This window comes from Eschrichtius robustus, chromosome 13, assembly GCF_028021215.1.
Source record: "Eschrichtius robustus isolate mEscRob2 chromosome 13, mEscRob2.pri, whole genome shotgun sequence".
Classification (NCBI taxonomy): domain Eukaryota; kingdom Metazoa; phylum Chordata; class Mammalia; order Artiodactyla; family Eschrichtiidae; genus Eschrichtius; species Eschrichtius robustus.
Window position 1 is genome coordinate 82,226,076 of NC_090836.1, and position 15,658 is coordinate 82,241,733.

General features: G+C 35.5%; 1 protein-coding gene across 1 annotated transcript in view; it reads left to right on the forward strand.

Annotated features, from left to right (window-relative positions):
* NEDD1 (NEDD1 gamma-tubulin ring complex targeting factor) overlaps positions 1–15,658 on the forward strand; it is a 46,015-nt gene that overhangs the window by 26,342 nt on the left and 4,015 nt on the right. Inside the window, exons 7-13 of the mRNA XM_068561310.1 lie at positions 561–762; positions 1,149–1,344; positions 5,289–5,417; positions 7,994–8,041; positions 8,971–9,173; positions 10,043–10,196; positions 11,105–11,261. Of these exons, the coding sequence (XP_068417411.1) occupies positions 561–762; positions 1,149–1,344; positions 5,289–5,417; positions 7,994–8,041; positions 8,971–9,173; positions 10,043–10,196; positions 11,105–11,261 (1,089 nt within the window). The remainder of the gene's footprint in view (positions 1–560; positions 763–1,148; positions 1,345–5,288; positions 5,418–7,993; positions 8,042–8,970; positions 9,174–10,042; positions 10,197–11,104; positions 11,262–15,658) is intronic.

Consider the following 15,658-nt stretch of genomic DNA (forward strand, 5'->3'; position numbering starts at 1 on the left):
GCTTCAGCAGATCAGTATCCATACTTCTGTATTAGCTTCTGGGAGGATTAAGCCTCATGAATCCTGTTAGCTTTTGGGTCAAGAGATGCATAACCAAGAGCAAAGTAGCAGCTGCTTCCTTGTCAAAGGTCATAATCCTCTTGAGGCCTAAACAGGTCACTAAATGGAAAGGGGATACTTAGAGCCTCCTTAACCCTGAGGCTATAGAGCCCTTATTTGTGGAGTAACTTGCAGGAATTCTATCACGTTCACTGCCAAAATAATAATTACTCAAAGAGATAGGTCCTGTTTCTAGAAGATATAGAATGTATCGTATCTATTGGAAGCCAATAGAAAAATAGGATGGAGTGCTTAGCAGTTCCTTTACATGCCATTGTAATAGAAATGTCTCCAGGTCTAATTCTACATTTCTGCTTTAAACACATATTTGAGATGGGTATTCTAAGTAACTTTGCCGAAATCTAAGTAACTTTGGTTTTGGTTTACAGTTATTTATATGTCGTATAAGCTTATATGTATACATTCACATATCTACATATACTTTGCTCTCCTTTCCAAAGGCTAGTGAAAACTTTAGTGGCTGACGCTCCTCTAACTGCAGTAGATTTCATGCCTGATGGAGCCACTTTGGCTATTGGATCTTCCCGTGGGAAAATATATCAATATGATTTAAGGATGTTGAAATCACCAGTTAAAACCATCAGTGCACATAAGACATCTGTGCAATGTATAGCATTTCAGTACTCCACTGTCCTTTCTAAGGTAAGATATTTTCTTTCTTTTCAGCATTTTTGATTTTACTAAATAAATCTAGTTCAGAATATAGAAATCATATGTTGTCAATTAAACACAGTGTAGTTTTGCTTCATAATCATTTTTATATCAAAGCATTGTAAATAATTTTAGTACAAATCCATTTGATACTTAGTTCTAAAACTTTTTTTTTTTTTTTTGCGCTTTTCACATTTCTCTCTTCAAAAATATTAAAAGGCTTTCATGGTTCAGAGGGAAGCTCTCACATCCACCAGCAAGCTTAAGATTTCTAAGGGAAAAACAATATTTTTTAAACTAATAGGGATTTATAAAACATTAATGTCTCTTATGGAGCATTAGAAACCTGAGCTTTTAAATATTCCCTTCCGTTTCAGTCAGGTTTAAATAAAGGCTGTTCAAATAAGCCCACAGCTGTGAACAAACGTACTGTTAATGTGAGCGCTGCTAGTGGAGGCGTCCAGAATTCTGGAGTTGTCAGAGAAGCAGCTACCACTTCCATTGCCACAGTTCTGCCACAGCCCACGACAGCAGTTGTGGGGAAAGGAACAGTTGCTGTTCAAGACAAAGCAGGTAAATGTTGCTTATAGATAGTATTTGGAGTTCCCATCCTGTCTCCTCCCCAAATGGATATCATTATCAGTTTCTTTAAGAACCTAGAACTTAAATTCACTTGCGTATTTAGGTAAAATTATTATTATTATTATTATTATTTTTAAACTTTGGGTTTATTTATTTATTCATTCATTCATTCATTTATTTATTTATTTATTTATTTATGGCTGTGTTGGGTCTTCGTTTCTGCGCGAGGGCTTTATCTAGTTGCGTTAAGTGGGGGCCACTCTTCATCGCGGTGCGCGGGCCTCTCACTATCGCGACCTCTCTTGTTGCGGAGCACAGGCTCCAGACGCGCAGGCTCAGCAGTTGTGGCTCACAGGCCTAGTTGCTCTGCGGCATGTGGGATCTTCCCAGACCAGGGCTCGAACCCGTGTCCCCTGCATTGGCAGGCAGATTCTCAACCACTGCGCCACCAGGGAAGCCCGGTAAAATTATTAGTAGATAGTGAAAATTGAAAAAGTGAAAAATTTAACTTTAGCTATAAATTTTTAAAAGATTAATGAAAGGTACTTCACTTACTCTATTTAGCTGAACTTCTGTTGTAAGATATTTTAAAAACAGAATAATGCCCTCTCAGAGGTACCGCTACAGGCTAGATGACTTTTCATTGTGCCTTTAGATTAATCAGTAGAGAATATGAAACTTTGATGCTTTCATTATGATTTGATCTCTTAGTTAAAAAAAAAAAAAGCTATTAATGGCTCCTGTATTTCATTTTTCAGAATGGAAAGTAAGTCAGGTGATGAAATGAATATATTTAAGTGCTGAATAGTACCTGGCACATATTAAGCCATAAATTAGTCATTTGTTAAATAAAAATAAATGAAAATGTTGAAATTTTTAAGTAATTTCTTCTACTCTGATAATCATATTGATGAAACAGTTCTTAAAGAAGAGTCCATTTAGACTTTGTGAAGGTATAATATGGTGATAAGCTTCCCCATACTTATTGTAGAAGATATTCTTTGCCTACAACAAAGATCGTAATTCCCTAAATTCCTGAAAGCCTTTTTGTTTTTATTTTAAGAAGTTATGCTATACTGTCAACTTTCAACATATTTTTAAAAGTCTGCATGTGATATACCAGTATGTCTCTAAAGTATTCTTACCAGAAATGAATGTACTAATGTCTTTTGAATTTTCAGGACTAGTATTTAAATTGAACACAAATATTTGTTGGTGCTTTTTCAATATGAGTTTACTATTTCCAAGTATAAGCAGAACTTTAATTTGTTAGTCTTGGTAGTGTAGAATTTTTAAAAAATATATAATAAGTATATTCACTATAAATTATCTTTGAATATCTATATCATCCTTAGATAAAAATCATTATATATTATGTAGAAAAATAATAAGGTCCTTATTTAAGAACTCCTAGAAACTAATACTATTGCTATCTGTTTAAAAGAAGAAGTAATGTTTGCCAAGATGTTGAATTAACTATATTAGGAAAATTGGTGTTAGTAAAAAAAATTATTATTAATTTTATTCATAATTTTAAAAAATTAAAATAAAGATTCTCTCATTTATTGTAAACTTTCTGAAGTCTCAGTGTCTTTCATTTAGTTTTTAATACGGAAGTTTATATGTAACAATGGCAGCATTAATTAGATATGGAAGACTTGGGTCTGCAGGGCCACCAATTAATGATAATTCTTGGCTGATTAGCAAAGTTTCTGGCAAAATGAATGCTTACTGTGCACCCACAAAGAGTTAGAAATTTCTGTTTATTGATTTTATTTTGAAATAACTGCAAACTTACAGAAAAGTTTCAATAATAATACAAAGAACTCTTGAGTTCTAGTATATCCTTTAGCAGATTCACCATTTTATAAATTTTGCCACATTTGCTGCATCATTTTCTCTCTCTCAACTCACACACACGTACATTTTTCCTCCTCTGAAACATTGAGAGTACGTTAGGCTTCAGTCTCAGATCTATCACCTTCCTACCTGGATGACTTTAGGCAGTTTTCTTTTTTATATATAAATTTTTTATTGGGGTATAGTTGTTTTACAATGTTGTGTTAGTTTCTGCTGTACAGCCAAGTGGAGTTCCCTGTGCTATACAGCAGGTTCTTATTAGTAGGCAGTTTTCTTAACCACACTTTTTTTCTCGTTTTTCTCTTCCATAGATAATATTTAACATTTGGGGTTATTGTGAAAATCGGAGAAAATGTATCAAAAGGGCCTAGCACATGTAGGCACTCAATAAATTATAGTGTTGCTAATATTGTCGTTACGATCAACATTATTGCTATTACTTTAAGCATGGTGTAAAATAAATTTAGAATTTGAAATAAGTTCATATGGCTTCTACTGAAGGTATCCTAATTTAGTTATTGAAAAGAACCTCTGCAGGGGCTTCCCTGGTGGTGCAGTGGTTAAGAATCCGCCTGCCAATGCAAGGGAAGTGGGTTCCATCCCTGGTCCGGGAAGATCCCACATGTCGCGAAGCAACTAAGCTGGTGTGCCACAGCTACTGAGCCTGCGCTCTAGAGCCCACGAGCCACAACTACTGAGCCTGTGTGCCACAACTACTGAAGCCCGCGCGCCTAGAGCCCGTGCTCTGCAAGAAGAGAAGCCACCACAATGAGAAGCCCGCACACCGCAACGAAGAGTAGCCCCCACTCGCCACAACTAGAGAAAGCCCACGTGCAGCATTGAAGACCCAATGCAGCCAAAAATAAATAAATAAAAATAAATATGTTTAAAAAATAAAAAAGAACCTCTGTCTGCAGACTTGTTGCTGGTGCTCCTTTTCAGTAGGAAACAGCCATTTAAGAAGTGAAAAATAAGGCTTTAGCACTATTTTCAAATGATACCAAGCTTCTATTTCATAAAGTTCCAGAGGCTAGAGTTATGCATTCAGACATGTTGAGGACCTAGAAAAAGAGAAATTTCTTCTTTATAACCGATTACACTCTTGGTATAAACACCCTTCAGTGACAGTGATGTACAGATGTTTGGTCATAACTTTCTGTGAGGTTATTAGGTTTATTTCATTAGCCAGGCTTGGACATTTTTTAATATTTTGAACAAAGCTAATCTTTGTTTTTATCCCAGGCTTTTCAGTTTTCATTTGGGACCAAGATGGCAAATAAAACAGTTTTAAAAATGTAAGACAGTAATATGCTACCAATTCAAATGCCAAGATTTCATCAAAGTTCTTGAATCTCTAGAACTCAGTCCTTGACCCAAAAATGAGCAAGAAGTTACTGAGCCTGCAGAGTTCCTATTATAACGTCCTTGCCCTAATGTCATGCAATATATACTGAGAGAGAAAGTAAACTGCTGCATGCCTCTTTATTGTTGTCTATTGTACTATTCTTTATGAGTTTGGTATTCTGGTTTCCTTCCTCTCAGTAAACTATCCCAAGGTCAGTGAAGTCATTTAAGGTCAGTAACGCTGAGAGCAGTGTTAGGTTCCCACTGTTAGTGAAGAAAAAAATAAAAAGGGGAAAAAAGAGATCCATTCACTGCAAGCTGGGGAAAGGAACTAACATTGCTTGAATACTGCTATATGTTAGGCATTGTACTATATGCCTTAGAGACTTTTTGTTAATCATTGGTAGATGATCCTAACAGTGAGTCATTCACTAACAAAAATAAGTTGTGTAAGAAAAGTACATAAGTTATTTAGAAAAGTTCTATCAAAATAGATTTAAAAAGTGGTGTTATATGAGTATATGAGTTATTTGCTTTTGAGGAGCCCTTCATTCCATGAAAACGGTGCTTAACTGAGCTATTGTTATATTTTGCTTTCTTTTCCTGATGCCCACAGTTGTAGTATTACCAATGATATAGGTAAGGTATTCATTTTTAGAACCTAGCTTCTCATGATAAATTTATTATGAGAAATAATAAAAATGTTTATTTTTATATCCAATTTTTATAAGGTCTGCCTCGAAGCATAAACACAGATATTTTATCTAAGGAAACAGAGAGTGGGAAAACCCAGGATTTCTCCAGCTTTGATGATACTGGAAAAAGTAGTTTAGGTGACATGTTCTCACCTATCAGAGATGGTAAGTCTGTTCAGATCAGAGGATCATGTCCTCTTGCTCTGGTAGTCATGACATTTTTATTCTGGCTAAAAGATGTGGATAATAGCTTCAGTCTCACTCTATTCATGACAGTTGCTAATTTTCTCAATCCCTGGGGTGGTATCTTTCCCTTTGCCCAGATATTTCAAATGTTATCATTCCAAAGTATATGCTAGTAATTTTCACATGGGAACCAAGCAAATAGCTCTCAAGTTAGCATTTTAATTTCCACAGAAGTTTCTTAAAAGAAGTTTTGCCTCCATAGGCAATCTTTTACTTGTATCTACTTCTAAATAAATCTTCCCCAAATCTTGGATATTTTGATAGGCAAAAAATATCTTCCTAACATAAAAAAATTTGTTTCTTTGATGATTAGTATTTAACTGGTATTAAATGTTTACATGGAGAAATATGGCTGGGGGTTAGATTGCCTCATCTTTTACACTAACTATGTATGAAAGTACCATACACACACACACACACACACACACACACACACACACACACACACACACACACACACACACACACTCCCCATTGCTAGTAGACGTTGCCATTAAAAAGAAAAAAGCCAAAAAAACAAAAAAAAAACCTTTGCCAGTTTGTTAAATGGAAACATTATATATCATTGTTGTTCACTCTATATGAACTAGGCACATCGTTTGGCTGTGCTTTTTTGGTACTAATGTTCATACTATTTTCTTTACTGGGATAGTCTCACTACTAATAGCAATATTATCAACAGTATGGGAAAATTTCTAGAAGATGATTTGGCAGACTTAAATATTCATTCTTTTTGTCCCATTAATTACATTTCTATTAATTTACCTAAGAAGATATTCAGAGACGCCCACAGAGATTTGTGTGTTTACTGTTTATTTATAGTATTGAAAAACAGGAGTGAATCTAAATGTCATCAGTAGCAGGGGGTTTAAATTATTACATCCACTCATGATCTTATAAAATTTAATTTTTTAGTTTAAAATTGTCTGGTTTCAAAATTTTCTTCAACTAATTTCATAAGCAGAAAGAATAAATATATATGTAGTGGTACAGAATTATTGAGTGTCTTCTGCCTTACCCCAGCTTGAAAATGACTCCTTAAATTGCCCGGTCAGATTGCTATCTTCCATCTAATAAAAGAGGAAGGATTCCTTTCTTTCGGGATGAAGAGAGGTCATACTACCTAGTTGAGGGGTAAAGAGAGGAGAGATGTGGGCAAAGGAGGTAAAAGTGGCTTGGGCTGACGACAGTGAGAGGCCCGCGCACCGCGATGAATAGTGGCCCCCGCTTGCCTCAACTAGAGAAAGCCCTAGCACAGAAACGAAGACCCAACATAGCAATCAATCAATCAATCAATAAAATAAATAAAAATCTTTAAAAGTGGCTTGGGCTGGAGTTGAGAAAGGTTTTGGAGGTTAGTACCCAATTGCGGAGCTTTGTTTATGAGAACCGCTGGAGTAATTTTTTAATTGAAGGGGCTTTTTGAAAGTGAGTTATAAATGAAATACTTTTTAATGGTTTTTGAAAGTAATAAAGGATATAAATTCCTTTTTAATTGCTTTTGCTGTTTAAAGAGACATGATTAGAATTTGAGCCATAGGCCCTTCATTTATTAGAGTTTGATATTATTGATAAGAAAAAAACATGGATACTAAATATAGTACTGGTTTTCATTGTCAAGAGATTTGTGTTTTAATCTCAAAGATTCAACACTACTTAGATAAAAGTCTTAATCTGTTTGTGCTTCAATTTCTTCATCTTTTAAATAAGAGTACCTCTGCTTTTGTTAGGAAAAAATGAGTAACTAATAAAAGTGTCTGTGTTGTGCGATCACTAGGTATAATACACACACGCAGATAGACAGATGAATGGATGGAGAGATATGGATGATAGTCCTACTAATATGATAATCATGTATGATAATCAATTTATTGGCCATTTGAATTTCTGGTGAATTTTTTAATGACCTTTGCCCATTTTTCTATTAATCTGTTAAAACGGAGTTAAGCAATTTTTGGTTGTTATTTGGTAAATGAATAATATTACAGTATTGAAATATTCTTAAACATATTCTACCATTGAAAAAATTTTAATAAAACCTTATATTTTTAATAACATTGTGTTGCTTACAAAATATTTTTACATTATTTCAATTGATCCTCAAAACAGTCTTGTGAGATGGTCAGGGCATTGTCTCCATTATATAGGTACAGAAACTGAAGCATAATTATATTAAAGTCTTGTCCAAGGTCACAGAGCTATTCAGTGGTATAAGCAGAACTGGATTACAGGTCTCTGGAGCCTACTGCAGTGCTTTTTCTAGTATACCTTGCTGTCTCATTAAATGACTCTATACATAGAATTATCTTTGCTGCTATGCATGAAGCTAAAAGAATGAAAAGGGAAGTTTATATGAATACTAGCTTTACCTTCACTCAGATTTTTCTTCTTAAAACTATTAGTCTCTGAACTCTTTGGGGAACGAATAGGAAGCCTAAATTGCTATGGCTTCTTTTTCACTATTTTTTAAATTTTATTTTCTAATTTTATTATAGATGCTGTAGCTAACAAAGGAAGTGATGAGTCCGTAGGCAAAGGAGATGGTAAGAACTGTTGAGTAGTATTTTTATCAAAGTTAAAAGTGATTTTGTGTTATCTACTGCTATGTAACAAACAAATTACCCCAATATTTTGAAGCTTAAAAGAACACTTATCATCTCATAATTGTGGGTGTAGAATCCAAGCATGGCTTAGTTGGGTACCTTTGGCTTCAGATGTCTCATGAAGTTTTAATTAGGGTGTCAACAGGGCTGCAGTCATCTCAAGGCTTGACTGGGCAAGGATCTGCTTCCAAACTCATTCATGTGGCTATTGGCCGAAGATACCAGTTCCTGCCCATGTGGGCCTCTCCACAGGGCAGCTGACAACACGGCAGCTGGCTTCTCTCAGAGCTGGTGCGAGAAAGTGAGAGGGCACTCGAGATGGAAGCCACAGTGTGTTTGTAACTTAATCTTGGAAGTGAGATCCGCCACTTTTGCTACATACTCTTTGTTAGAAGCAAGTTCCTAGGTCCAACCCACATTCCAAGGGAGGTGATTACACGAGGCCATGGATCCTTGGCAGGAGGCAGGGATCATGAGGAACCATCGTAGAGGCTACCTACCAAGATACACCACAGACATACACCAAATTAACATATGTCAAAAACTTTTATTTACTAAAACATTCATTGTATTTTGCAGTTTTCAATGTATCTTCACATACAATATCTCTTTTAAACCTCACCACTCAGGGAGGTGGATATCATCATTCACATTTACAGATCACTTAACAGTCACAGAGAGTTTTATGACTTTCACCCAAAAACTCAAATGAAATAAGGGGTAGAGCTGATAAGTGAACCTGTCTTCTGAATCGAAATCCCATGTCTTTCTACTGTATTCACATGTCTATTGTGTTAAGTGCTTTTCTTAAATATCCAAGATTGGGGAACATCCCATATAAGTGCTAGTTTTTTTCTCCTCTTTTTCAGGCCTTGACTTTCTACCACAGTTGAACTCAGTGTTTCCTCCAAGAAAAAATCCAGTAGCTTCAAGCACTTCAGTGTTGCATTCTAGTCCTCTTAATGTCTTTATGGGGTCTCCAGGGAAAGAAGAAAATGAAAATCATGATCTGACAGCTGAATCTAAGAAAATGTATCTGGGAAAACAGGAACCTAAAGACTCCTTCAAGCAGGTATCTGCCTATAAATGATATTGAACTCACTGTGTGTGTTTATCACTAGCAAGTATAATGTATCTCATCACTAGAAAGCAGGCAGCTGCCACTGGATATGTCCTAATTATTGACAGTGCTGTGCACTTACTAGGTAGAAAATATTCTTAAATCTTGGTGTCACATGTTAAAAACTGAAGAATACTTTTGAAGTCTGTCTTTGGATATGTTGGAGGTAACAGCAGGTGTAATCTTACACTGTTTGTTTCCTAAGACAAGATACTTGATTTAACTGTCTATGTAAGAATATTTTATACCTGACTTCTTTTAGAATGTATTTCCATTGTAGCACAAAGCACCAAGTTGGTGGTCAAGTCTTTTACCCTAAGTCTTAGAGCAAATTGATGGTGCTGAGAAGGTAATTCATCATCATTACCTTCTGCTGTAATCTAATGGAGTCTATTGTGCAGTATGTCTGTTTATTTTCATATTTATTTTTTAGAATGATATTGAAAAGATATCATTTAAGAAGTACAAAAAAGTCTTTTGACTTATTTTTGAAATATTTCTGACCAGTTATCACATGAGAGTTTGGGGATTTATTTATTTAGCTTTTGGCCCGTGATTGCCATTTTAAATGATATTCAACTGCAGATTCTTAGTAAATGAGCTTTTGCTTATCATGTTATCATTGAAATTGTTTTTGATTAGTAAAGTTGATTTATTTGACGACTGGCCCTAGCAACATTTTTTTCTCCTTCAAGATACCTTTCTATTCTTCCTTTTTCTGACCCTACTTACTGGAAAAAAGAGAAAAGTAGATACAAATTATATGGATAATATGGATAAAACCAGAATTTATATATTAATTGTTTATTTTAAATGTGAAGTTTGCAAAGTTGATCTCCGGTGCTGAAACTGGAAATCTAAATACCTCTCCATCATCCAACCAAACAAGAAGTCCTGAGAAATTTGAAAAGCCAGAAAAAGAAATTGAAGCCCAGTTTATATATGAACCTCCAGTCAATGGATCCTCAACTCCAAGTAAGTACATAAAACTTCCTGATGTTTGAGTGCTAAGTTGAAAACTCCCAGTATTTAACTTGAAAAAGATAAGTTAAGAGAGTGATCATAGACGAAAAAGTTCAAGGAATTTAAAATTTATGACACTTCTCTAGTGTGTGACTCTCTTACTAGAAGACGATGAAATGGGTATGAAAGGTTAAATTCAGCCACATTGTTTTGGTACTCTTTGGGTGTGAATTTCATTTTCAATCCAATATGTAAGTGTGTTGATCTACCATGGTACAGATAGGAATATAGGACCCTTTGAAAATGGGTCATTAAGTACCTGAAATTGTCTTTTTTTTCCGTATTAAAGTTCTTTCTATAGAGTTCATGGCAGAGACCCTAAAAACTCGATCACATTTAAAGCGATATTAGGTTCAGCGATAAGAGTTACCTATACAAAAAACTCTTTGTATAGTAGTAGCTCTTTTATATAGATACCTATATTTTAAGGTTTCTGTGGGTATATTGCATTAGCTTAAACTCTAGGGCCTTGCCTGTAGAACTACTTTACTCCTCTGTTCCTTCTGTTTGTTTCTAATAGTCTTGGTTTATCTAGTTTGTGGTGTGGCTTGTCACATTCATCTTTTGTAAGAGAAAATGATTCAGAGATTCTTCAAGATTAATTCCTCTGTCATATGTTATTACATTAGACAGTTGGAAGTTTAGATAGATAGATAGATAGATAGATAAATGACTTATTAGAAATAATGTCTTTGAAAGTTTCTAAGATTTGTATTCCAGACAGTGAATTTTTCTAAATGTCACAAGATCACTGTTTTTTACCAGTTTTTCAAGTTTTCTCTTGCCAAATCATATTTAGAAGTGTTTGATGTCTCTTAGTCCAAGTTGACTATTAATATTTTGTCCATTTTTAATTTTAGATCCAAAGATAGCATCTTCTGTTACTGCTGGAGTTGCCAGTTCACTATCAGAAAAAATAGCTGATACCATTGGGAATAATCGGCCAAATGCACCATTGACATCTGTTCAAATCCGTTTTATTCAGAACATGATACAGGAAACATTGGATGACTTTAGGTAATTGAGAAATTATCTAGACCTTGACTAGCTTTTTTTATTAGGTGTAAAACTGTAACTATGAGTAATGTTGTGGTTACTACTTTTGCCTAGGTTCTGGGGTCCATAAAACCATAGAAAATATGAGTTTTGTTGATCTTGACGTGCTGAGTTTATTTTATATCAACTAGGAAAAGGCACATTTCCCTAGGGCAGTTATTAGATAACTTGGCAGGATGGCGTAGCAGGCTGGCTGCCATTGTGGATTTTCTTCATCATCAAACTATGGACAGATTCTGGTAAGCTCAAATGGGATTCTTACAATATTTATAGATCACCTGTTAAGTATGCTATGTGCAGTAATATAGTAGAGAAAGATAGTTTTTAAAGGAATTCTGAATATTTTCAAATAGAATGCGTCAGAATGTAATACTTAATTTTAAGAAGTTCTTGCCTGGCTCTGTCCTTGTCTTCTCATTCTTTGAATTTTGAACATTGTAAGAATGTTCTAGAATGCTGGTTCCTTTTACCTGTCATCTCAATATATTTTGAAAGCTATTTTCAATTATTAGAATCTTTTGCATTTTTTTTTCCCTTTCTGACCTTTAGTTACTTAGTACTCTTGCTCAGATTTGGGATACCATGAGCAAGAATGTTGGAGAAGATGTGCAGTTTTTGTTGGTGCATATTTCTTTTTAATGTTAAAAATGTTTTGAAAAAATTTTTAAATGTTAACAAATATATTTTTAAAGAAAAATAATCATTTTGACATTTATACTGTGCCTAGTATGTACTGATACTAAGGATACAAAAACGGATGATCTGCCCACAAAAGCATTATAGTTTAATTAGGGTAGGTATAGTGTGTGCTGCTATGATGTGTATTTCTTTGATGTGAATTAACTCATTTGTAAATAGGGCAGTAATGACAACATGATAAGGAAATTTTGGTGGTTCATGTAACAGCCACCAAAACAAAGTACATGAACACAGGTAAAGGCAGCAAATCACCTATCCATGTCCATCTCTTCCTATTCCCTTCCTCTTAACTTGGTTTGGCTATGTGCTCTGTGTTAGGAAGTGCTTGTTTTGTGATTTTTTCCCCATCTTTGGGCATTTTATCCTTGCCTCCATGCTTGACAGCCCCAATCCTTTCTTCTATCTTCTTTCCTCTTACATCAAATGACCCTCACTTTTTTTAAGGTGAAATCTTTGATTTTTCAATATTTAAACTACGCTAGTATTTTTATTAGGATTTAATTGTTTTTGTTAGTGCTCAGGTTACAAAGATTATATAGGTTTTGAGTGGTCTGCCCAAGTCCTTTCTCCTTAAATCCTGTTATTTTCTTTTTTGTTTTTGTTTTTTTTGGTTTTTCAGTGTTATTGTGGTAAGAATACTTACCATGAGATCTACCCTCTTGGATTTTCAAGTGTACAATATACAATATTGTTAACTATAGACACGATATTGTACAGCAGCCCTCTTGAACTTACTTTGTGTAATTGAAATTTTATACTCGTTGATTAGCAACTCCCTGTTTTCCCTTCTCCCCAGCCCCTGACACCCACAATTCTGTTCTTTGCTTCCATGAGTTTGACTGTTTTAGATATCTCATATAAATGGGATCATGCAGTATTTGTGCTTCTGTGTCTGGCTTATTTCACTTAGCATTATGCCCTCCAGGTTCATCCACGTCACATGTCAAGATTTCTTTCTTTTTTAAGGCTGAATAATACTCCGTTATATGTACATACCACATTTTTAAAAATCTGGTCCTATTATTTTTCCACACACAGTTTTTAAAAATATGAGATATTTCAGGAATGCATATATAGGGCAAAATAGCAGAATTGTCTGGTTACAGCTGTAATATAATGTGAATAAAGCAATGTTGAAAACACAGAAAGGGAGCAGTTCTTCTGGGGCAAATTTAGAAAGAAATCATGCCTTGTGTGCCTGTACCTGGGGATTGAGGGTGGGTAGGGGCCTCTCTCTGCTCTTCTGCCCCTCTGTCAACCATAGGCAGCCTCTGCTTAGAGGACCCAGAATGGCTCAGAGGATTTCTGCAAATTCACCTGCTCTGACTTCAGCCTCCAGTAGGTGTTGCCAGCTGTACCTTACAATGGAGGGACAGAGCGGGCTATTGAGAGGCTCTCTGCTAGCCATTCTCCCTCAGCTCTGGAGGCTGACTTCTCTGTGAGGGCCTGGAGTGCTTCAGAGGGGTTACTCTCAGTTCTCCTCCCCTGCCCTAAGTCTTCACCAGGCTCTGTGCATCTGTGCCCTAGGGGCTGTCTCTCTCAGCCCTCCTGCTCTGCCCCTAATTTTTCCGTGAGCACTCAATGAAGGCCTGTGGCAAAAAGTTGTTGAGTGAATGGAGACTTTATTTTCGGCTGGGACTCCTTGGGATTCTAAACTGTCTTGACAGTCTTCACTTGGCCTTTACAAATCTATAAAAATTTCAGCTAGTTCTCTTTACCCTATCAGTGGCAGCTTTCTTCCCCTGCTGCTCTGTCTAGGATGAAAACAACTGTGGGTCTTTCTTCTTCTGGAGGGACTCACCATTGTCTGGATTTTAGTTCATTTAGATTTCTTTGCACTCTCAAAGTTGAATTTATTTAAAATGTATGATTTTATAGGTTATCTGGCTTGTTCTCATTATTAGGGCTGGGGAGCTAACATCCTAAGCAGAAGTCTGTGGGTTTATTTCTGTTGTCTTTCAAGAAGATTTAAGTTTCTTCTGACAAGCAGATCACTTCCTGGGTTTTAGGTTTTCTTAGGGCTAGTTTATTTCTGGTTTGCCTTTATTCCTAGGGTTTAGTCTGTGCCCTTTTAAGATGTGAGCCGAATGTCTGGAGTATTCACCAGGCCTTTTTATGTTGGTGGGTCCCGGACTTTAACCTCCAATTCTTCATCACAGGGCTCTCAAAATCCTTTTCTCCTCTTTAGCTGCCACTTTATGTTTGTTTTCCTGCCATCTAACTCAGTACAGTCATTGCTTAGGAGTCAAAGATGTCTCGAGGGGAAATTGCACAGTTTCAGGTTTACTTTCTACAGGTACCCCCTTTCCAGAATCTTGGACCTTGCAGCCCTGGCTGCCTTGGGAGTTCTGAATTCTAATACTCCCCAACCAAGTGAGACTGTCTCAGACTCCAGGCCACTGCTTTCATCTCAGCCTCTTTTCCCCACAATGTGGAATCAGCACATCCCCCAGAGGGAAAAGCAGAGGTAAATGTGGAGGTTACCTAGTAGACTCGCCTTCTTTACAAGACCATGGTCCCTCCAATCCTGGCTACTTTAGTGGTTCTACGATGCCTTCACTTTTTGTTGTTGTTGTTTGTTTGTGTTTGTTTTTTAATATAGCTTTTGTCATAACTAAAAGCAGAAGAGAAAAAAATTTTTTTAAATATCTTTTAGTTGCAACAGAAGAAATAAGGTACTTAGGAATAAATCTAACCAAAGATGGTAAAGATCTGTGTGGAAAAACATTAAAAAAAATTTATTAGAAAGCATTAACGCTTAAATGGGAAGATATTATGAAGCTGTCAGTTCTTCTAACTTGGTCTATAGATTGAATGCAATTCCAATCAAATCCCAACTGGGTTTTTTGGAAGAAGATGATGAGATAATTCCAAAATGTATATGAAAGAAGGAGGATACAGGAATAACCAAGACACTGGAGAAGAATAAGGTTGAAGGGGACTAGTTTGTCAGATAGATAGGCTATCATTAAAATAGTGTATCATTAGCACAGGGTAGACAAATTGCCCAAAGGGATCAAATAGGCAAAAAAAAAAAAAAAAAAAAAAGCCTATGTATATATGGAAATGTGATATATGACAGAGGAAATGTATATATCCCTGTTGCATGCTATTTAAAAAATCAGTTCCATACAGGGTGAAAGTTTAAATGTAAATGGAAACATTTTAGTTATTTTAAGAGAATTTATATCAACATATGACTTCAGGGTTTGGGAAGTTACTTAAAAATAAGAGGGTACACTACCTATAAAAATAGATTGATAAATTTGCATTAATATTAGGTTAGTAAATTTGAGAATATTAATAGGAATTGTTCATCCCAGGACACTATTAATAAAATGAAAAGACAAAAGATATCTGCAGTACTCATTATAACCAATAAAGGATCAGATTATGTAAAGAACTCTTATAATATAATTTTTTAAAAAAAGACATTCAGTAGAAAAATAGTTTAAAGACATAGACAAGCATTTCACAGAAGAGGAATGGTATATGAACATAAGGAAAGATGCTCAGCCCTACAAATTAATCAGACAACTGAAAATGCAATGGGATACCGTTTCACACCCAGTAGATGGGAAAATATTGTAAAAAGCTTGGAAACACCAAGTCTTGGTGTGGATGTAAAGCTAGATGAGCTGTGTTATACTGATGATGAG